This window comes from Drosophila pseudoobscura, chromosome 3 (genome assembly GCF_009870125.1).
Source record: "Drosophila pseudoobscura strain MV-25-SWS-2005 chromosome 3, UCI_Dpse_MV25, whole genome shotgun sequence".
NCBI lineage: Eukaryota > Metazoa > Arthropoda > Insecta > Diptera > Drosophilidae > Drosophila > Drosophila pseudoobscura.
Window position 1 is genome coordinate 2,914,349 of NC_046680.1, and position 25,243 is coordinate 2,939,591.

Below are 25,243 nucleotides of genomic sequence, written 5' to 3' on the forward strand. Positions count from 1 at the left end.
TCATTTTGTTTTAATTGCTACACGCCACTTTCTAACTAGTGCACGATTTATTTGCAATTGCATCAAACAAAATATAACCTTCCAGTTCTACCACGGTTTTTTAATTGTCTTTAATACACGCCCGATCTTTCGGTGATCTGGGCCCATAACCTATTGTAAATTGCGCCTTTTGACATGTATTAAATAGAGAACGACGCGTCTGTGCTCATAAGTGGTTTATTCAGAACTGAAGAGATGACATGTGTACATATGTACTTACATACGAATAGGAGAGACGAGAGATAACAGAGGCTCTCGCTGTTCATTTACATTATGTTAATTAGCGTTGCCAGACAGATCATATTATGGTTACACTTCAACAGTTACACTTCAAATTTCAACAAAATATACAATATAAGAAAAAAAAAAAATATATATATACATATACTTAAATAAATATGCATAAATATAAATGAAATTGGTTTTACAAATATTTTAAATCAATTGTCAATCGCGCGCTTTCCGACGGGAATCTGCAAAGCTAAAATTTAGATGCCGGTCGCACCTTAAATACTCTCATGGACAATACCCATAAATTTTCTAATTCAATTATAAATTATCTTATGTACATACATAAATACGTACATAAATATTAAAGTTTATTACTTTCGTATATTGCATGAGGGTTTTCAAAATTACTGTTGTCTTAATGTTGTCTTTATAATTGAAATAGAAAATTTATTTATATTTATTTATTAACCTTTTCATTTTCTCGCATAATTCCGTTGACTTAAGCTTCAAAAAAGACACCCTGTTTTGCTCACTGGTCATTGGAATTTCGTTAGCAGCATTAATTCCCATGGTAGCGGCAGCGTTGGCAGAAAGACCAACGTCTCTAGCGGGAAGATGATCGCAAAGAGTAACACGAGCATTAGACGACAAGAACCGAGCCCAGCAAGCGAACAGCTATGTACGAACTGTATATACAAAGGCGACCGGTGTAAGAAACGTTTCTTGCGGGAAGATGACCGAAAAGAGAAGCGCATGCCAACAGCTACGTGCACTACCGAATATGCAGGGGAGGCCGGTGTATATATGTATGGATAACTTATGTGGTCGATGACACTGGTTGAGATGGCAATTAGTTTAGATCTTTGAATGCTATATTAGTTTGTGATTGCACTGATGGATTATTTATTGCACAATCACGTCGGGGTCACCAAATGTTAAGCTATTAAGCGTTTTTAATAACTGTTGCAATTTGAAGTTAATGAAAGTCGAGAGGTTGTATATAATTCACAATTTATTTGCATAGGTTAATCCAACTTATCACGTATGTACATATGGGGATGATTGGGCGAACGATTGATGCGAGGATGTTAATCTAATAGCTGCGACGATAAGCTCAAGACTGATAATGCAAGGGCCGACGGGCCAAATTGCCGGGTCCTATGCAGCAAGCTTAGACGCAAGCGAGAGAGTAGTATAGCCCGAGAGCGTTAGAGCTGTTTGGGGTCGCTATTAAGCCGACTACGAGAGATTGCGATATAAAAAGACGAAAGAATTCCGCTGCATGTGCATATGCGGTAGCAAATAATCTTTACAGTGGGGGCAAAGGAAATGACAACAACAAAATGCATTTCCTTTGGGCCGCACCACTGGCAATAATTTACAATATTTAAGCTCCTTGAACCGACAATTGTAATTCCGGTAATTGTAACGGAATCGATCCTTGGTCTAATCGATCCTCTAGGCGGCGAATGCTTTTTAATCGACTTTTGAGCTTCATCTTTAAGTGTTCATGAATGCGTAATACTTATGTAGAATTTTCGCAACATGCCATTATATTTATATTTATTTATCTTTTTTTTTAAATAAAATGTTTGAACGAGAACGATAATCGAAAATGAATTGTAATATTGAATGTCGAGGCACGATGTATCAAGAGAAGGAGTGGTTGCAAGTAACGTTTGAAAGCAATATACACTTACAATGTAGGGTAGCGTGTCACTTGGCAAGCAACAGCCGTAAATTACATACCCCTTGGCGCACCGCTAAGCTCAAGAGCGGCCACGAAAATTCTCCAAAGAAAGCGATTTGTCTGATACAAATTTGTTTTTGAAATTTGTATATTCTAATATACAAGCTTTTTGCTAAATTCCTCCGAAATGGCTCTACCAATTTTCGCGAAATTTTCGTGAAATTTTGTGAGCTTATATATTTTTTATCACGATCAGACCACTCTCACTGTCTCATTGGAAGACATATCCGTATACGTTTTGTATTCCGATCCGATGTCACCGGTTCAAGTACATGCCTTTGCTGACGCCTCCATTAGAGCCTATGGAGCGTGCGTCATATAAGTATGCAATACTGCAGAAGGCTGAAAAATATCATAGTTGACTTCCAAATCTAAAGTAGCGCCGCTCAAGACCAAAACACTTCCAAGGCTTGAGTTATGTGCCGCTCACCTTCCCGCAGATCTCTGTCACAGAGCCAAGCCCCTATTAAACGTCCCCATCGAACGAGTTGTTCATTGGTCGGATTCAGAGGTATCTCTTCATTGGTCCTGCACTTTCCTTTGTGCAAATGGTGCTCCAATGAGCCTATACTGCTTGAGGAGGGGCCTGAGGAAGAAAGGAAGCGCAAGTTCCATAATGGAACAGACATAGCGAGGGTGTTGGGGCTGGTATGGTGGGGGTCCCACCAAATAACATAAGAGCCAAGGTTGCGGAACGGGACTTGTACGTCGGCGATCTCATATCTAGTGATGACACAATACCTATACGCAAATGGTGCTGCAAAGAGCCTAGAGTGATGGAGGAGGAGCCTGGTATGCAAATGTACAGGCCTGTAGTCTAGAGCCAGATTCTATGATTCTCGGTTTGACAGCACCTATGTATTCTGGCCAGAGTCAAAATATTCTTTCCGAGCTTATGAGAGGACGATTTAGGATGGGAAGCTACAAGACTATGTCCTGAACATTTAGGAGCAGTTGATCGTTGTCGTTTTTGCTGGTACATGACATTTTAAATGTTAATAACTGTAGGGGATGGTAAATTTCATGTTAAATTTAACTTAAATCTATAAATTTGTTAGTGAATATCTATGACACAATTTCCAATATATCCATCCAATAATCCATTGTGAACTTTTATTATTTCTTGTTTTAATTGAATATTAAATTATTAGAATTACGCTTTGGTAATGGTGGGGGAATAGTGAGGGTACTTCCATAACTGAGTTCACTATACTCTTTTATTGAAAAATCCAGTTCTTTAGGCATTTCATACTCGTCTACTCTATAAACCTTGCCTAGAACACTTCTAGTATCCACAACTGTTTCTTCTGAAAAAGGACTGAAAAAAAATATTTTTTTATTTAATTGTTATTTTTCTTAAAAAACAATTGGATTACTTACTGCTGAGTATCATTTAAAATTTTTGCACCAAAGTATTTTCTTTTTGTTTCATCTATTGTGTATTCGGATTCTGTTATTGTTGATATATAGCATGTTTTATCCAATTTTTTAATTATTAATACGTTCTTTGAGCCCTCTAAAAGATCCGGGTAGGCTTTGATACCAAGATATGAAATTATTGCTCCAAAAATTGTGGAAACAAAAAGAATTAAGACCAGCATGGCGACCGAAAACTGCTTATTATTGCTAGTGTTTTGAATAGAATCCGTCGCATTATGAGTTTTCTCTCCAACCATAGGTACATAGAGTGGTTGACAAAAGAGCGGGGAAATAACTACGTTATCTGTCGGCATCATACAAAAAGTATATGTATGATTTCCATGCAGTGAAGCAATGGTTAAAAACGGGCCAGAATATTGCATACAGTTGTATGAGTAATCTACATCAAATACATCTTTATTGCTATCGAACAGTTCTGTAAACCAAATAATGTTTATCTGGTCTGCATCATTATAGTTATCAATTCGTACTTGTAGACTAAAATCATCTGATAACTCTAAATAGAGGTCATAGGTGGGGGGTTGAAAAACAAAAATGCCATTGGCATAGTTTGCTTGATTTGGTTCGACTTTATTTGTGTTTATGTCTCTCTGGGAATGGTTAGTAAGGCGTACACTTTCATTTAAATCAACAGCCTGGGAACAACTAAACTGTAGTATAGGACTGTAAGAATATTCATTTGTAAAAGAACCAGTGTATTTACCACTCCCTATTGTAGTTAGTGTTGAAAGTTCTTCTTGCCAGCCTGTTGTAGTTTGATTTGTTTTCTCAGCAGTTGTGGTTGAAATATATGTTTTTTGGGTAGTAGTAATACGTTCATTACCCGTAGAACAATTTATTTTACTGCTGTCTAGGTCGTTAAAGAGTATACCAAAAAAGTAGTAGGGCATGCGACAATATGGCACATTTATAAACAGCCTAGAGTGCTTAGAGACGAAATGTATCAAGGACAAAAGTTCACAATCGCAAAGCCAATTGTTGGGCTCAAGCTCAATATATATAGGATTAATTCCAGTTAGCACAATAGAACTGATAGTAGAAAGAATATTATTTGCCAAATTAACAATCTTTAAATTATGAGCTATATCATTAAAAGCATTATCTTCTATAGCAGTTATCGAACAATGCTGTAAGTAGAGGTAAGTTGTATTAGGCACGGCATTGAATATTTGCCTGGTAAGAGGACCAAGAAATCTATTGTAGCTGAGGTCCAAATAAGTTAGTCTTTCAAAATAAATATTCTCAAAAAGAGTCAAGTTACTGTAAAATATTAATTGAACATTCAACTTCAGATATGTTAGCGTGGTCTGCACTGGCTGTAAAAATGTCATACTCATGGTTGGAAGTTTCGAATCTATCTCCAGTTTTTTTAACGAGTATAAACCAACCAAAGCTCCACTGTCGACTTCTTGGAGTTTCAGGTTTACCCAGGACATGTGAATCACCTTCGCAAATAAAGGTACGTTAAATGAAGCGCTTTTGATTTCAGTCAAGTGGCTGTTGCTTATAATAATATCTAACACATCCACATCTTTATATATCCAATTGTTTTCAAGACAATGTCTGAATTGATTGGAGATAATTATTGATGTGATAATTTCACACGAGCTCGAGTTCATTACATCAGATATGTCTCCGTATACATCTTTGTTGTTTGAACAGGAAATTCTACAAGATATTTCCGTGCATCCGATCGCGGTGGTACTGGATATATTATAAGAAGTTTTACTGAAATTTTAATTATATACATATATTTCAAATTTTAATAATATATTGTTTCTAGTTTATAAAGAATTTTTTACCGTTGCACTTGTGATGATAATTCAAAATTTTCTTCATTTTCCTTTTTACTGTCAATGTTGTGCATATAATTTTGATCATCTGATCTTTCTTTTCTTGTATTGTCATTGTAGGCGTTGCTATATCTTACTGAAGCAGTCACTATAATACATAGTCCGATAGTTAAAAGCATCCAAGCCATTATTAGAATACAGAAGTTATTTACATTGTTCGAAGTGCTGGAAATAAAATGTTAAGTTAAATTATTTTAGATTTACGCTGTTTTTATACCTGATACTCAAAGAGCTGTTTCATGGTATATTAGGTATATCTTATCGGCTAGAATGTCGGGGAATCTTAGAACTAACAGGGCAAACAGCGGTTTCTGGCCTTCAGTGAATGAGAGCGTTACCTGGGGGCTTCTCGGTGACCTCCCTTATGTGCACGTCTGCCTCGCTCGACCCGCTCAGTACATTTTTCCAAGCGTGGTTCCTTTGGGCAACGGCTGGGGCTCTGACTCGGCGACCGCCTCTGCACCTTTGACTGTACCTTCGCACTTTGGTTTGGCTGCTTTTATTTACCGATTCAAATCGCACTCGCTGATACTTCCCGCATATCTTGTAGGCTGTCGTCGTGGCCTCCTTTTTATAACCTCTCCTAGCGCGGGCCACGACGTCGCTGCCTTGCAGAAGCGGTACATATCCCACTCGGCGCACAGTGGGACATTTCGCCTTTTCAGTTTGCTAAGTTAGTAACTTCTAAACAAATAAATATATCTTCATGAAAAAAAACTGCATTTGCAAGAGAAATCCTTTAAAATTCAATTTGATTAAGTAAATTAGGCTTTAATTTCTACAAGCTTCACAATAATGGGTTAAAGTTTAACTTTAACTGCAGTCTCCGCGGCATATTCACCAAACTTGAGGGTTACAGCTCCGAATTTGGAACGGCAGCGGTCAGCCCTACCTTAGTCTTCCTCTTTTCCAACTGAAGATCCTCGGAAGGTTCGATATAAGCGTTCTTGGGCCAGTTTTCTTCTTCCTCTTTCAGAAATTATGGTTCTTCGAACCAAATTGACTGAACGATTTCGTCGACGTCACAACCTCTTGAGACAATATCTGTTGGGTTCTGTTTCGTGGGTACATGCCTCCACGTAGCATCATCTGACCACTCTTGAATCTCGGCCACAATATTCGAAACGAAAGTCGACAACGATGATGGATGAGACCGTATCAAATGAAGAGTTACTTTTGAATCCGACCAATAAACCACTAGTTCGATGGGAAGGTTTAACAGAGGCATGATTCTGTGACATAGATCTTCGGGAAGGTGAGCGGCAAATAAGTCAAGACTTGGGGGTGTTTTGGTCTTGACCAGCGCTACTTTAGATTTGGAAGTCAACTCCGATATTTTTAAACCTTCTGCAGTTTTGCTACGTATATGACGCTCCATAGGCTCTAATGGAGGGGTCAGAAAAGGCATGTATTTGAACCGGTGACATCGTATCTGAAGACACAAACTGAGATATGGATATGTCTTCCAATTGAGACAGTTTTTTTTAAACTTATTCCATGTTGTTTCCAAATGCAGCGGAATCGATTCATCCCAATCTAGTTTTTTAAGCCAAAGATCCTGCAATAGGATCTTGCCTTTTGTGACGATGGAACATAGCAAACCAAGGGATTCAGACAACTTAGATGTTACTGATAGTATATACCGTTTTGTCGCTCGGAGACAATTCAATTTCGAACTTAAAGGCATCGTCAGTAGATAACCATGAGACTTCTAACGCCAAGAAGTCATCAATGTAAAAGTTGGACCTAATAACGTAAGCAGCTTTATGGAATGAAAGCTCAATCAACCTTTTCAAACACAGGATAGCCAAGAATATGGTTGATCCAGTCTTATATGTTGACATCAGATATGACTCAGAAGGGTCTCTTCTCTTAACTATGAGCTGAAACTGCCGATCCGCTTCATTCACCATCACTCGGCGATACAACTTTTTGATATCGGCAGTCAGGGCAAACCCGAGCAGACGGAAACGGAGCAGTGTCAAGTATAGTTCCTCTTAAATCATCAGAATATCATTCAAGGCCACCTGTGAGGACGTCTTGGACGAAGCATCGAACACGACACGGAGTTTGGTAGACGTACTTTGGGGCCTCAGGACACACTGATGAGGAATTACGTATTGTGGAGTAGAAGGAATCTTATTGTCATTAGGAGACATAGGTAGAGGTACTCTGCCATGAATTCCAAGTACATTTTCTTCAACTCAGGGTCACGATGCAATCTCTTTTCAAGTGATAAAAACTGCCGTTTAGCAACCTTAAAGGAGTTGCCTAAGCAACTTGGATCTGATTTAAACGGGAGCCTTACTTCGAACCGACCTGATGACAGTACCTGAGTCGTCTTACGATAGTGTTCTTCACATAGCTTGTGCTCAGGTGTGCCAATTTTCTTGGTAGATGGCATTTCTTCCAGTGAACAAAACTTTTTCAAGGTCCGATTGATGCATACTAGCAACTCTTCACTACAACTCAAACTATTTGTAATGTGAAGAGCAGAACTTTTGATAACATATTTTCTCGAAACAACCCAGCCAAGACTGGTTATCTGAATTGTTGGAATGTCAGGAACTTGCTTAATTTGACCAAATTTGACTAATAATTCAAAGAACGATTATGTTCCTATCAGCATATCTATTTTTTGTGGCTTGTAGAAATAAAGGTCTGCCAGTGGTAGGTTCTCTGGGATTCCCCAATCAGTCACTTTCACTGAAGAAGGCACTGGCTTCGTATTGCTTGCTGCTTTAAAGGCGGCGATAAGTGACATTATCTTTTCCTTGGTTATAATCGTCAGCTCTTCCAACTCGGTGCATATGCATCATCACCTGTTATCTCCTCGATTTGCTCTTGCAAATGGTTCGCCTTTTCAATAGAAGCATTCGAACAATCTAATCTAGATTGTAATTCCGGTAATTGTAACGGAATCGACTCTTTGTCTCATCGATCCTCTAAGCGACGAATACTTTTTACTCGACATTTGAGCTTAATCTTTAAGTCTTTAAGAAGGTATTTACTGTTTTCTACCATAATATTAATGTTAAATTTACGCAACAAACCACTATATTTATTTTTATTTATTTATTTATTACTATTTTTTTTTTAATATTTGGAAAATTTTAATAATAATTTTAATATCGGAAACGATAATTGAAAACGAATTGTAATATTGAATGTCGAGGCACGAGGTATCAAGGGAAAGAGTAGTTGCAAGTAACGTTCGATAACAATATACCTCTTAAACATAGGGTATCGCGTCAGCCGAAATAAATATACCCCTTAGAAATAGGGTAGCGTCACTTGGCGCACAACGCAAGCAGCGGTAGAGAAGCGAAAACGAAATAATGCACCGGTGATGCTTGTATGTATGTGTGGATACTTTCTATACGCCCTGGCTTGGGTAAACGAACGAACAAACTTTCTGGTGAGGTTCTAATGACGAGGAAGGTAGAACTAACAATGACAACTCTTGCGTCCAAATAGCGGTTCACATATGTCTGTATATGTCTATATGTATGAATGTGTGTGTATTTAGTTATATTCATATGCAATTATTAATAAAATAAATGCAATCAAGCTCTACTATGTATCATACGTCTGTGCTTAAAATTGAAAGCGATCTGCAATTTTTTCATCACTAGACACTTCACAAAATGTTCAAAACGTCTTTTGCTCTGCCTTAAATTTTTTGCACAAATACCTCTGATTCCTCTTTGGATCTTTGAATCCAACTGCTACTTTCCTGGCTTTATCGTAGGGCTTCCTTCGGCGGTAGCAGAAATTTTGCACAATAATTAGGATTGGCGAGATTGGTTGGACACACACAGACCACAACGCGGTCAACGCTTATGTTTGCATATACTGCAATTTCTTGTATCACTGTCACTTTTTGTTGTTGCCTATAATACAATTTACAGTCCACCCGGGGGCGCCATGAAAACTTTGGGTGGCTGTAATTTAATTATATGTTTTTGGCAGGGAGAAAATTATTGCTCTCGATCTCTTTCAATATTAATGATAGACTATGTTTTCTTCAAATCAATCTCTGATTCTAGCTAACCTACGTAGGCAAAGCGGGCGACTTCACCAGGAGCGAGAGAACGAGCTTTTATTGCGCTCCCTAGCTTAACTTACACTAGACTTCATAATTACGATAAAAATAAAAAATTCAAATATTATGACGATTAGATGAAGGTCAAGCAACAATATTCAAAATAAGACCCAATCTTTTGATAATGTCACTATCCACCCCAGTTATTTCTGCAATAATTTTGTTTTTCTCAAAAACGTCGGTGGGTGATGAGTTTCCATCGTTTGTGTTTCCAAATCTTTGTTGGGTACAGCGCACCTTCAGTGTATAATAATAATAATAATTTAATTTAATTTAATTTAATAAGAATAATTTTGTTCCTAGTCAAAATACAACGGAACGCGGAGTTATATGCAAGTTTTAAAATGAACTTTATAAATCTAGTTCTTGCATGGGAAACCTGGTCAAAAAGACAGTTTAAGGTAGAAATACTAGCCTGCATATTCATTCATAACCGATGACATAATTTAGGTAGCGCGAAATGGAAAATGATTCTGATATGGAGTGTACCTGAACAAATGGATTCATTAGTACCTAACTTTTTAGCAGTTTTTCAACTTTAACTGCACTTTACAAAAATATACCCCTAAATTTTCCTGAGATTTTTATACCAGATACTCAAAATGAGTATAGGGGTAGATTTGTGGTGAAAATGGATTCGTGTAACGTCCAGAAGAAATCGTTTCCGACCCCATAAAGTATATATATTCTTGATCAGCATCAATAGCCGAGTCGATCGAGCCCTGTCTGTCTGTCCGTCCGTCCGTCTATCCGTCCCTATGAGCGCCTAGTGCTCAAAGACTATAAGAGCTAGAGCAACAACATTTTATATCCGGACTTCTGTGGATGAATCGTAGAGGATAATTATGTCTTCTAGAGTGCAAAATCTGAACCAGATCATATAATTATTATAGCCTCTCTCTAACACACAGGTTTCATGGTCGGCTTTGCCTATTGAAAAATGTGAGTTCAAGGATCTCAGAGACTATAAGAGCTAGAGCAACCAAATTTTTGATCCACAGTCCTGAGATATCGGACAAGTTTGTTTCAAAATTTCGGCACACCCGGGCGGGAGAGAGTTTTGAAATATACTTGTAGCAGTGACATATCACAGAAGTCCGGATATAAAACGTCGTTGCTCTAGCTCTTATAGTCTTTGAGTACTAGACGCTGATAGGGACGGACAGACGGACAGACAGCCAGGGCTCAATCGACTCGGCTATTGATGCTGATCAAGAATATATATACTTTATGGGGTTGGAAACGATTCCTTCTGGACGTTACACGAATCCATTTTCACCACAAATCTAATATAACCCAATACTCATTTTGAGTATCGGGTATAAAAACAAAAAAATAATAAATATTATTTTTTTTTTGTGTGTGAAAACAACAAAGAACACAATAAATAAAGATAAAAATAGATTCAAATAATAAATTTGTATTTTTTTTTTTGTTATGTGAAAACACCAAAGAACACAATAAATAAAGAAAAAGAGAGAAAGAGAATCCTGCATTGCATCTCTTAAAAATAAGACTGCGGCTAGAGATAATTATATTCTCTACTGTCCCTGCACCTCCAACGCGGCGACCGCGGCGAGGGATAATTAAACGCTCATATATTAACACGACTGCTGAGCTGGACATATCTGATTTAGAATGCATTTAAATGATTTGAAAAATGAAAATTTCGATAATATTGAGAATACATCAATTTTAATTTAAAACGAGGGGGAACGTTGTGAGTTGCTGCAGACACCGCAACTCTACAGTTATACCCGATACTAAGTCAGTATGGCTCTCCTCCGGCAGACGCCGCTAATATTAAACGACACGACAAAGAGTGCGTGCGAGAGAGACAGAAAATCAGTCTGAGCGTGACGTCGGGCGCTGCCAGCCAGTGCAAATTGATTTGTTTCCTTTCGCTATAAAAATGATCTGATCTGATCCAGATTCGGCAATCTGATAGATATGGTCGTTATCTATGATTCTCCGTTTTTAGTTTTCTCAAATCTGCAATATTGTGGATGCAACAGATTTTCGTCCTTTGTGGGGGCGGAAGGGGGTGGGGCGAAATTTTGAGATATATGTACGTTTTATAGTGAGATCTAACAGAAGTGCGGATACCAAATTTGGTTACTCTAGCTTTAATAGTCTCTGAGATTTGTGAATATCCCCAGATGTGCATTCTTTGCGTGGGCGGAAGGGGGTGTGGCGAAATTTTGAAACAAACTCGTCTCGGTCCGATATATTAGGAGTGTGGATACCAAATTTGGTTGCTCTAGCTTTTATAGTCTCTGAGATCTAGGCGCTAATGTTTTACTCTAAGCAAAGCCGCCTATGCTACGTGTGTGTTAGAGAGAGACAGGGCGAGTGGGCGGGGCAAAGTTTTGAAATATTTTTGTAGCAGTGACAGATCACAGAAGTCTGGATCCAAAACATCGTTACTCTGGCTCTTATAGTCTTTGAGCATTAGGCGCTGAAGGGGACGGACAGACGGACGGACGGACAGACGGACAGACGGACAGACGGACGGACGGACAGACGGACAGACAGACATGGCTCAATCGACTCGGCTATTGATGCTGATCAAGAATATATATACTTTATGGGGTCGGAAACTATTCCTTCTGGACGTTACACACATCCACTTTTACCACAAATCTAATATACCCCAATACTCATTTTGAGTATCGGGTATAAAAAAAATAAAACTAAAGTGAGTGAGTTAGAGAGTTTTCATTTCGGTGACCATTCATGCCGTAGTCCTTCAATAAATCTGCTTAAAGACGAATGGTCAGAAATAAACTAAACAAAAAACAGAAACGACACGAACTTGTTGCCAGAACGTTAGTGCAAGTTTGCTAGGAGGGTTCATTGACCTAAAAGTACCTGACCATGTTAACCAACCCGCTGCGTGCAGCCAAACGAAAAAACAGACATGGACGTTGAACATCTCAGAGCTATAATAGCAGACTATGAGGCCGTGCAAAGCGCCCTCATAGTGCAGGCGCGAGAGAAGACTAGGAGGGAGGACGCCCTCAAACAGAAGATTCAGCAACAAAAAACATTAGTAAATTCTAAAATACAAAACTCACCTCTCTCGGTACCCGAGGTGAAAGTCTATAAGGATGTAGAAATAACCTACAGGGTCTTTTGTCATGAGCAGTGAAGTGCGACATACCGACATGCGACATGCCGCATACAAAATTTTTAAAAATGTATGATGGAAGCTCCTGTCATTACCAGGCCATATTTATAATCCGGAGTAAGATTAGGGGCCCAGCAGATGAGGTCTTGGCATCATTTAACACACAGTTGAACTTTGAGGCCGTCATCGCAAGGCTGGACTTCTCATACAGTGATAAGAGGCCCATATGTATGTCATTGAATAAGAAATGGGCACGCTGAGGGAAGGCGGAATGTCAATTCTGCAGTATTATGATGAGGTAGAAAAGAAACATACCTTGTTGACCAACAAGGCCCACATGACCTACGACAGTAGTTTGGCAAAGGGCATGTGCAAAAAGTTCAGAGGCGACGAACTTCGTGTATTCATCTCTGGGCTGAAGCGTAGCTTGACGGACGTACTGTTCTCCGCGAACAAGAGGCAAACTACGCACAAGTAGCACAGGGATCGGTAGCCGAAATAGACGACGGCAAAGACTCTGACACAGATAGCGACAACGCTAATTTTTTAGGTGAAGGTCCCTGCTGCCGTTCATTCGGCGCAGAATAGCAGGGACGGACATGTCTTTTCTAATCGACACGGGTTCTGCCAAAAATTATATCAGACCAAACGAACGACTAAACAACGTTACCCCTGTCGAGTACCCTTTTGCCGTGCACTCCATCCATGGCTCAAACAACACCACGCAGATACCCATGTTTGGACCCGACAACTTATTCTTCCTATTCCATGACTACATTCGATGGGATCATAAGACTTGACCTACTAAAACAAGTAGGGGCGGTATTATGACATGATGAAGACACAATAAAACGACGGGGAACGTTGTAAGTTGCTGCGGCGACCAAAACTCTACATTTATACCCAATACATAGTCAGTATGGCTACAATGAGCGACAATGTGTACGTGCGGGAGAGACAGAAAACGTGTCTGAACGTGTAATCGGGCGGTGCGTAGCCACTGCAAATTGATTTCTTCATTTTGGCAATAAAAATGATCCGATCTGATCCAGATTCAGCAATCTGGTAGATATCGTATTTTTTTATGATTGTTTTAGTTTTCTCGTATCTTCATATTGATGATGCCACAGATTTTCGCTCTTTGTGGAAGGAGGTGAGGAGAAATTTTGAAATATACGATTTATAGTGAGTTCTAACTAACTCGTCAAGGTCCAATATCACATGAGTGTGGATCAAAAATATGAGATCCCTGAAATCACATTTTGCAATAGGCAAAGCCGACCATGAAACCTGTGTGTTAGAGAGAGGGAGAAAGCGAGAGAGAATGAAATTGTTTTCTTGATTCTGGCTATAATAATTATATGATCTGGTTCAGATTTTGCACTCTAGAAGACATAATCATCCTCTACGATTCATCCACAGAAGGATATAAAATATTGTTTATTTTAACATTTATACTTTATGGGGTCGGTAACGATTCCTTCTGGACGTTACACACATCCATTTTCACCACAAATCTAATATAACCCAATACACATTTTGAATATCGGGTATAAATAGGTGCAACTTCGGAGGCGCTGCCTCAAGTGTACTAACGTCAACCACACCAAAAACAAAAATATACAAGCACCACCTGCAGTAAAACCTGACTTCTTAAAAATGCTTGACCGCTACCAAAAGGCTTTCTCAGATTCTAACGTGTCGCTGCCTTATAATACAGCCGTAGTGGCTACAATCTGTACGACCGACGAAAACACGGTCTACTCAAAGCTGTATCCATACCCCAAAAGTGTCGAAGATTTCGTAACTTCAGAGGTCTTCGATCTCTTACGAAACGACATCATCAGAAAGTCCAGATCTCCATAAAACAATCTGGTATGGTATGGTATGGGAACCGACGAGAAGGGGAATAGGAAGAAACGCCTGGTTATCGATTTCAGGAAACTGAATCTAAAAACCATCACAGACACATACCCCGTGCTGAGCATGACCATGATTATGATGATACTGGCAAATGCTCTCGATCTCAAATCAGGTTACCACCAGATCACTCTGGCCGAATCTGAACAAGTGAAAACGGCGTGCTCAGCTAACGGGGGGAAGTACGAATTTTGTCGACTCCCTTTCGGCTTAAAAAATGCTGGGGTATTTTTCGGCGCACGATCGATAATATTACGTGCTACGTGTACGTTGACAATGTCATCGCCTTCTCCGAAGATGAGGTGGATCACGTCAGACACGTCGGCTGGGTATTAAAGAACCTTCATAGTGTGAACATTAGGGTGGCCCGCGAAAAGTCACAATTTTTTAAAGAGAGCATCGAGTTGAGAGCGACAAAGCCGAGGTCTTTGTCGTTACTGAGCACGGCGCAAAAACGGACCCTGAAAAGGTGAAAGCCATTCAGCACTACGATGAGCCCAAAACGGTATTAAGCGTCAGATCATTCATGGGTCTAGCCATCTATTGCCGTTGTTTCATTAAGGATTTCGCAGTAATCGCGAAACTAATCTCCGACATTCTGAAAGGAGAAAACGGATCCGTCACAAAGTACAGGTCAAAAAAGATCCACGTACAGTTTAATGAGACCCAACGCAACGCGTTTGAAAAGTTCGTTCTCGGGATCCGAGAGCCACCCAAATGCCAAAATCAAACGCAGGAAAGTGCGATCTGTAACCGGCATCCGCTGAAAAAGAACTTTATCTTGTTCGGGGAAAAACTTGCCACTTGATAAACTTCACCGACAAAGAAACCTTAGAGGAGACAGTCAAGTCTGTCATCAACCGAGGCGTAGTGAATGCGATTCAATGCAGCCTGGCAAAACTGGAAAAAAACAGCACGAGGTGATAAAAGCCTTCCCAGCCACAGGGCAGGGCAGTAAAAGGGAGAAACAAATAATGACAGGCTGGAGAGATGTTACACGTTGACATCTTTTCCACAGACAAAAAGTTCTTCCTCACCTGCGTAGACAAACTATTCAAGTTCGCAATTCTGCAACCCATTGAATCCAGTACAATAGAGGACTTACAACCCCCTCTATTGATACTAATGAACGTCTTTACCAGGGCAAAGCAAGTCTATTGCGATAATGCGCGTGCTCTTAAGTCCGAGACCATAAGGTCTCTTCTTTTGAACAATTATGATGTAAACATCGTAAACGAACCACCACTCCACAGCGTATCGAACGGCCAGGTGGAACGGTTCCACAGCACCCTGTTAGAAATAGCCAGCTACCTGAAACTCCAAAGAGGAATCATAGGCACAGTCGATCTTATCTTGCAAGCTACTGTATTACTAACAGTTCTATTCATTTGGTAACCGAGCAAAGCCCCAAGGATGTCGTAACCACCGCTTCGCCGGAATGTATCCAGGGCATTAAAAAAAAGATAGAGGAAGCTCAGATCGAGCAAAATACCAGACAATAAAAAGCAACCACAGGTTAGGGAACAAACTTTCGCCCCTTTGCGTTAAAAAACGGTTGAAGCGGACTTTGGGACAACGGTCCTCATCAAGGGAAGGGTGGTCCACAAAGACAACCTTCGTCGGTGATTTGTAATTTTAATCCCTTTTTCTTTATATCATTTTAGGCATATAATACTTCTTCATACTTCATACTTCGACATACTTCTTTGGGACCAGAAGGGATACTTACGACACTCAACCAACCTCACCGACCACAGATCCATGACCGACCAGACAATGAAGTTGACAAACTTGTTTCCACAGCCCCACATGAGGAAGTTGTTGGAGATAGACACTGGACACGTACGAGACATGCTAACTGCCCTCGACATTCACCAGAGAAGGGTAAGAAGCCTTGACTTCCTAGGTACAGGTTTTGAGGCTGTAGAGCGTACGCCAGACTCAAATGACCTTAAGAATATAGAACAAATACAGACGCAGCTTGTCACTGTAAACAATAGACAAATCGGCATTAATACCAGAACGCAAGAAATGATTAATCAACTCACGGACACAGTCAACAAAATTCTGAAGACCACAAAGGACCAACAGGTGAACACGGGTCACTTGTTTGAGACCCTCACTACACGCAATAGAATGTTAATAACCGAATTGGGAGCTCTCAATGATTAATTATCCCTCATGAACAAGTAATTAATCCAGAAATCATAGACCACTCAGATATCGAATCAATTTTCACCGATCAAGTCACAGAGACCTACATTACCGATTTAATGAAAGTATCCAATATTAAGATAGATCGTAAAGAAAACATCATACATTTTATAATCCAATTTCTCCATTGTAAGAAAGCTATGCAGGATGATCACCATCTACCTAGTCGCGCACAACGGGCTGGTACTCCAGCTACCAGGACAACCTGGTAGCCGAATGCAACGGGAAGGTCATGGCCGCGACAAATTGCACCCAAACAGCGACAGTCACATTCTGCAAAGGGTCAGAGAACGTTACCTGTGGGCAAGGTCTCCATTCAGGAGACATCGTTCACTGTCAGAAGCAACCAAGCCACCTGGACCCTGTCACTGTGGTCGACGACGGCATCATCATCGTAAACGATTGTAGCGCCACCATTAGCTATGACGACTGCTCCGTGGACAAAACCTCATCTACAAGTCTCCGAAATAGTCGAGAACTATGACGCGACCGAGGGCGGTCGATCTTGAGAGGGGGAGTAGTTAACCACCGACATTGGACGTGTGCTGATTTAGCATATTAGCGAGGTCCATGACCAGGGTCACAGGCGCGGCTGATGTGTCGCAACAATATTGGCAACCGCTGCAGCAATCCGACACCACCCACAAGGCGCAAGTCAGCAGTTCTCACGGGTGCCGAACAGCTGCTAGCGACGGTAGAGTTCCTGGAACGGCGGCGACGGCAGCGCCGCGGCAGCCCCGGGCGGGGTTTCTTCCTCGCTATCAGATAAAGATCATCTGATAGTTCTTGGTTACTTCCAACTTGCCAGGAACTGTTTGGTCTTCGGTAAACAAGTCTGGTAACCTAGTGCCCATGTCACGACATGTCTTTGTTGACGGGTTGCCTGACTTGTCTCTGTGTCAAGTCAATCACGTACAAAATTCCCTGGGTAGATTGGCTGATCTGTGCTTTGTATCGCATCCGACCATGGTGTTGTTAACCCGAGCCTATAGTAATAGACGAACCAATCATATCTCAATCTTATCAAGACAATATTCAAAATGGATTTAAAGACATACATAGGTTATAGAACTATAATTTATCTACATCGAATAATTTATACCAGACTGCCGAGCTACTTATATGATAAATTAACCATTGAGCAGAACGGCGCAGAATTTTCCCAAAGTAAATGCCATCGAGCATCTTTGTTTGTTTTAGCTATTTTGAATGTTTTGTAATCTCTCTCCATTAGCGGTTGTAAAGACCTTAAAAGAAAACTCTAGAAATTTTGTGAGTTGAGTTGTAAATTCAAACTAATTTGTATTCTTAAAATCAGAGCTAGGTAGGAGGTACAATTTTGTATTCTATAATTATTGTTAGACCTAGGCAAAGGATACATATTACTGCGGGTGTCTATTTGAGTGCATGCTTACATTAGTGTTATTTTAGGACTGCATTGGTTAAGTGTTTTCTCCACTTGTGTTTTGTTTGTAGTCTTTTAATGGGTTACAGATCTTTGTTTACACCCGAACAGTCATCACTTGTCTACTTCATGTAATTTCTTTAGAGATCAGTTTTTTGGATTCATGAGTGAATGTGTACAAAAATATGTTTATGTTTGAACATTCTGCAAGGGGCCGAAAGTGGCAGGGTTTTGTATTTTAATTCTTATGAATCTTTTTTGTGTACATTTTCTTTATAGCTATAATTACAAGTACAGATAATCATTTAAAGTCAATTACAGTGGGTAGGGAAGTGCAACGGCTTGCAGTCTTCGTGCTACATTTATTCTTATGGTATAGATTATACATATTATTATTATTATTATTGCGATAGTCAAGGCCACAACTTCACAAATAAAATAAGCAGAAGCGGGCCCAGATAACTTCCCTGTGGCACACCTGAAGTAGCATTAACAATATTTGACTAGACATTAGAAAACAAAACAAGTTGAGTACGGTTAGAACAAAATCCAATCTAGGAGATTCGTTGGGAGCCCAAAAAAGAGAATCGAATTCACAGAATCGAATGCCTTGCTAAAGTCCGTAAAAACTGCATCCCTCTGCAAACCACTTTGAAAACCACTGTGGATTAAGTTAGAAAACTCAAGAAGGTTGGACGATGTCTGAAAAAACCGTGTTGCGACTCAGATATCAAACTGCAACAAAGCTATTGTAGTTGCCGGGTGACCAGGAGCTCAAGAAGCTTCGGGATGGCGGAAAACTTTGCGCTACCACGATAGTTTTCAATATTTGATCTTGAACCTTTTCAGTGAAGCGAAATGATATAGGACTCATTCCAAATTACTGAGAGACAAGACTGTTCCAAAGAGAGGTTGAAGAGAAAGGTCAAGGGTTTGCAAAGGGACTGGGCACAGTGTTTTAAAATGCAAGGAGTATAGAGCTAAGGCCGACGTGGAGCCCGACTTTTGGTACTTTTTATAGAGCCTGGAGAACCAGGGAGGCTTGGACGATACAGGTACAGTGATATTTGGAACAAATGAATTAAGAGCGGAGTAAATATAGCTAAAAAACGAGTTAACAGTTGCATCTATGTTCGGTAATGAATAATGAAACGATCAATCAACACGCGAGAGATGTAGATCTAAATCGATAAAGTTTGTTTTGAGAAAACACTTTATGTGGCAAGGAGCCATGGAACTGTCCGCACAACCAGATTGGGTACACTCAAGGGGATATAGACAAAGTTAGATATTAAAGATTTTCAGGAAATGATATTGGTCTTGCTCTGGATAACAAACATTACGTCAATACATCTGTCCATAATCTTTTTAACGGCATTAATTTGGACAAGGGAGCCCATTGATACAGTCATTGTGGCAATTGGGAAAGAACAGGTTTGCGTTTTCTGCAACGGGTGGAGCAGGAATTGCCAACACATCACCAGCAACCAACACACCTGCAGTAGGAGCACTCACCAGGTCGGTAGTGATGGGATTGATGCTGATGGGAACTTGGATGCTCGAAGGAATTGCCCGGAAAAAACACCGGAGCTTCCGTTGGCGGATTTACTGCTAACGGCGAGGCATGACCACACGGAGTAACAAATGGTTCCGATGTATGCAGGTGGGAAGCAGGCATACCAATCGGATTAGGTTGCAAGAGATTGGTATCATAATTTGGAATTTTCCGTCTAGGCGATTCGCTCAAGAGTTTGAACCCAAGAAACTGCGATTCTAGGGCTAGAAATTTCTCGTTGAGAGCCACGAATTGTTTCCGGACATCAAGAATCCCAGCTCGATTCTGCCTCATGGCCTCAATCTCCCGATAAGCCAGACATGACCAAGATTGGCCCATACGTTTCGAGATCAGATCGCTTAGTCGGCCAAAATTTCCATCACCAGCACATTTTATGTGGGCAAAATTGTCGCACAGCCAACAGGTAAGGAATGTATCGCCAATAATTACACCACCGAATTCACATTTCTTTGCACTGCAAACAATTGCAATTATTGACAGCAGTAGAATCACTGTGCACGAATAATAAAAGCACAAATTAAGAGCGCAAGCGAAATGGGAGAGGAGACAGCAGAACGAGCCCGCAGCGGCATTAATTCAGAGCAGACGATCCAACAAAGTGCAGGGAACGAGCAGTAAACTTACCAAAGCAGAGACAACAAAAGAATAGTCCACAAAGAGGGAGAATATAGGTCATCCAGAGAGAGTGAGAGCAAGAATGCGAGCAGCAGGCCCGCTTATGCTTTCGAGAAAGTGTAGGCGATTCAAACGCTGATGCGCGAGAACAGTGCACCGATGAAACGATAACCAAAAGCAGACTAGGTAAAAGAAATAACAAATTGCTTGCACGAGTCCGTTATTACGTTGCGACATTGTATTTATATTAAAAACTTGTTTACAAACGGAACACTGGTGCTTAACAAAAATTATAATAAAAAAATTAAAGAGATTCGATGATATATCAAAACAAAATGACAACAATGCTGTATGATATTTAGGCAAAGGGCGGAGAATGCAGGAGTAAGAAAAAACACAACCGGCTTAAGCAAGAGCTTAATGACTCCAGAAATTCTAGCATTAGTGCATTAATCTGCAATTTGTCTTTCCGCGTTATCTAAGGCATTATTGCATTGATCTTCAACTTTCATTTTCCCAATCAATTCTATCCCTTTTTTTATCATTTAAAAATACGGGTCCATGATATAATATACAATTAAATCCCAGGATGAGGCGACTATTTCAACGTCCCCCATCGGTTTCAAATATATCGAAGTGGAACTGTTTATTTTTTTAATTGACCACTTCGCCTTTCCTCTGGCAGCAATGTTTGCATTTGATACTTGGCAACATAACAAAAGCAATGCTAACAATGTTGCCGTTAGTCCTAGCTTGGACATTTGGGGTCTACTGCGAATACTTCTGGTATCTTTTGGAGCCATTACTGAATCTTGCTCTTCTGACTAAATTCCAGCTAATGCACAAATTTTAGTTAAAGCCAGACCTCGCAAAAAGCGGTTGACACTTTCGGCGTGTCTGATTAAAACTTGTCATTTACGGACTCATTGAGAAAAGTAACCGAAAAGACCCGATAAAATCTGTTTTTGCTCAAATCGCTCTGCGCTTAAGCAAAGACCGATTTTTTCACTTCTCTTTTGTTCCTGTTTTCCACTAATCATATTGTCGCGAGCGAACGAAACAAGTGTCTTTTGCGTATGTATGCGTGATAGTATGGCAACGATCATTATATTTTGAATGAAAAACGTTGCTCTTTAAGTGCGTAATATATAAACTCCTTGTTAGTGGTTAAGCTTAATTTTTATTTAAAAAAATGTATCTATTTATCAGTTTGAAATAAATATACATATTACAGTACAATAACCCAAAAGATTCGAAAAACATGAATAATAATGTTTATTTATTAAAAACACTTTACTCAGACACTTTTTTGGTTCTGCTCGTGTGAAGACAGTTTTGCTGTGAGCGCTTGATCAAAAGTGTCTCTCTAAGTTGTTATTGAGTACCTACCTTTATGTATTTCTTCTATTTTTCCCAAGGGCCATCTAACTGGGTGACAGGTTTGATCTTTTATTAATACAATCTGTCCTTTTTTATTTAATATTCTGCATTCCTATCATCCATTTATTTCTGTGTTGCAGTGTGTGTAAATAATCTTCTTTCCATATCTCTTTTCATTTTGTGATTTAATCTCCGCCTATTCAGATTCCCGATTTGTTCCTCTGAAATTGTCTCAATCGGGCCATATATTAGCCTTCCAATTATAAAATGACCTGGTGTTAATACATCCAGATCGTCAATATCATTTGTAGCTGTATACAAAGGGCGTGAATTTAGTACCGCTTCAATTTGACATATTAGAGTTGACATTTCCTCATAGGTTAAATTATTGTCCCCAATTACCCTTTTTAAGTGATAGTTCACTGATTTTACCCCAGCTTCCCAAATACCTCCGAAGTGAGGTCCTGCCGGGGGAATAAAATGCCACTCGATCTGTTCTCTTTCTAAAGAAAGAGTATGATCGCTGACTACTTCCAAATGAATAGCTTTTGTCGCCATGCATACGAATACGGCAATATATCCCTTATAGGATTTCTGCCCCCCGTTGTTAGAGCATCGAATATGGTAAGGCCCGGCGAAGTCTACACCTGTATTTGTAAACGGGTGCGACATTGTAGCTCTGTGTTTCGGCTGATTTCCCATAATCGTTCTGCAGTAATCTGTCGGTACCTAGCACAGGTGACGCAGTCTTTAAGTTTTTTCTTAAGCAATTTCATAGCCCAAATATCCAAAACTTTCGCTGGATATAGTATCGCATCAGATAAATTCCACCGTGCAATGTTTCTTTATGTGCATTCTTGATAATTAAAGACGTCAAGTGACACTTATCTAAAATCAAGGGATGTTTAACCTCGAATTCCGCGTTGGAGTTTTGCAATCTAAATCCAGCTCGTAACAATCCACCTTTATCGAAGAACGGATTCAAGCTTCATAGTTTATTTTCGGTTTCTATTTCCTTTTTATTAATTAGGCTAGCTATTTCGGAACTGATCCAATTCAGCTTGTTGTTGTTTTACTATTAATACTTTGGCGCTATTAATCTCCTTCACTGTCAAAAATAAAGGAACTTCTTTCTTTTTGGTTTTGATTTGAATAAACCTCAATACATATGCAATGACTCTTTCTTGTTTATGCATACACGAATATTTTTGTAATAATTTACAAAAAATTTTATTTTTTTTGCTAATACCATTGTTGTGCCAAAAACTAATTTTTCTTCAATTTCCTCTTTTGGGCAATGTTCCTTAGGTTTTGCCAACCATTGAGGCCATTTCCACCAAATCCTTTAACTTATCTGCACTAATGCCCTTTGATGCTACATTTGCTGGATTGTCTTCACCTCTAACATGCCAACATTTCATTTCTTAAATTTTTCTTACTTCGTCAGTTCGACGCCTCATAAACTTGTCTTTATTGTCTCCATTTTTTATCCAGGCTAGAGTAATCGTAGAATACCTCCAGGCATAACATTCTACATTAATTTCAACCGCTATTTTTACCCGCTAAATTTGATTTTGCCAAAAGATGTGCTGCACAAAGTTCTAATTTCAAATAATACTTTTCCGATTCTTCTTCTTCTTGGCATACACTACGGCATATGCCTTTTCTGAATCATCGGCAAACCCATGAATTTTCATCGACTTATTGTGCTGATAATTTAGCCATCTTGGTATCCGAATTTTTTTAGTTCGGTTAAACTATCTTTAAACGAATTCCATTCCCGAGTATCCTGTTCCGATAATTCTTCATCGCAATTTTTGTATGCTATCCAAAGTTTTTGAATAAACAATTTTCCGACAAGTGTCACTGGAGACAACCAGCCTAAGGGGTCATATATCTTGGCTAAGGTAGATAATACTATTCTTTTGTTATTTTTCTTAATTGGTTCATAGTGGAAATTGAACCTAAACTAGTCTTTAACCGGTTCCCATTGTAGTCCTAATGTTTTGACGGATTCATTCTCCTCAATGGTTAATACTTTATTTTCTTGGTCATCTCTAATGCCTTCTATAATTTCTGGGATATTTGTTATCCACTTTCTTAAGTTAAACCCAACCTTATTAAACTCCCGGGTAACTTCCTTTACATGCTTTTTAGCATCCAGTATCGTGTAGGCACCTGTCATCAGGTCGTCCATATAAAATATATGGATCAAATATTGTTGATCGTCTTTATCAACATTAATTTGCCGGTACATTTTTTCAATGTCCGCCGATATTACAAATGGCCATTTACGCCATTTCACCATAATATCGAAGATATATTTTTGGACCCTTGGTCCAACCCACATGATATCATTTAAACTTTTATTGTTTGTGGTTTTTGCTGAAGCATCGAAAACCGCCCTCAGCTTTGTCGTTAGACTGGAATCTCTTATGACTCCTTGATGGGGTAAATAATATTTCCTATCTTCTTTGGACTCTACCACATGTCCTAAGTTTTTATATTCATGCATGAACTTTACATAATTTTCTTTTAATGTTTTATTATTGCTGAGCTTTCTTTCTAAACTATAAAATCGCGCTATAGCTTGGTGTTTTGAATCTCCTAGATCCTATTCTTTTTTAAATGGTATTTTAACCACATACCTACCATTCTCATCTCTTCTTGTTGTTTCCAAGAAATGCTCCTCGCACACATCTTCTACGTCATTCTTTTCACTTTCCAATTTCTAGAACCGCTTTAAGTCCCCAACTTCAATTGTTGTCGCCACAATAAATTTATCACCTTTTAATTTGGTGCAACCGGATATAATCCATCCGAATTCTGTATTTTGACCAAGTAGTACGTCTATTTTGACTACTCCGTCTTTTAAAGTATGGGTATATAAATCTATCCCAATTATTACATCTACCCTACTTGGTTTGTTAAAGTTAGGGTCTGTCAACACATAATCTTGCCACTTGGTTTTGTCAATATTGAAAGACTTTAATGGTAAGGCTTTCATTAGTTTCGGAAGAATAATTGCTTCAATATTAAGGATTGATTTTTTTTTTTTACGTTGACATGCAATGACTGCATCTTTCAAGAGGCAATGCAGTTGCGGCACCGTCAAGTGGCCCGTGTGAAACGCAGTCCTACTCCCGCCCAACCGACCGAGGGGAACTGCCCCAAGACGCACGGTACGTATCCGAACCGACCGCGAACATGCAACAAAGATAGCCATTAGACTAACATTCGAGGAAAATTAGCACTAAACTTACTAAATACAAATACCACTACAATTACTAATTATTAGAAAGGTGTGTAAGGATTAGTAATTTAATAAGAGGATGAGAATTAGTGGTGGATATAATATGGTATAGAGAATTATAATCCGTGCATAAGACCCTAAACAGTTCTTGCAAGTCATAACGCGGTCTACAAAGTGGAAGGAACAACGGTATAAAATCTAGTCAGTCTAATAGGAATCGGGAAGTTTATGCGGCTCAACAGATCAGGGCTGTCTATGTCACCCCTGATCAAGTTGTGTATAAATATCACACCAAGTATTTTTCTATTCTAAGATCGGACGAACAAGCGAGG

At 39.4% G+C, this 25,243-nt stretch overlaps 1 protein-coding gene across 3 annotated transcripts in view; it reads right to left on the reverse strand.

The window, feature by feature from the left end:
* Positions 1-3,105: 3,105 nt before the first annotated feature.
* The window catches only part of LOC26532575 (leucine-rich repeat-containing protein 70-like), a 35,474-nt gene continuing 13,336 nt past the window's right edge, over positions 3,106-25,243 (reverse strand). The window contains exons 2-5 of one of the 3 annotated variants that reach the window (XM_033378371.1): positions 5,263-5,478; positions 4,164-5,188; positions 3,401-4,110; positions 3,106-3,338 (exon numbers count right to left, since the gene is read on the reverse strand). In XM_033378371.1, coding sequence (XP_033234262.1) covers positions 4,106-4,110; positions 4,164-5,188; positions 5,263-5,478 — 1,246 coding nt within the window. In that variant the 3' untranslated portion in view covers positions 3,106-3,338; positions 3,401-4,105. Of the gene's footprint in view, positions 3,339-3,400; positions 5,189-5,262; positions 5,479-7,645; positions 7,855-25,243 lie in introns of those variants that run through there. The other 2 variants (XM_033378370.1, XM_033378369.1) reach the window with 2 other exon arrangements.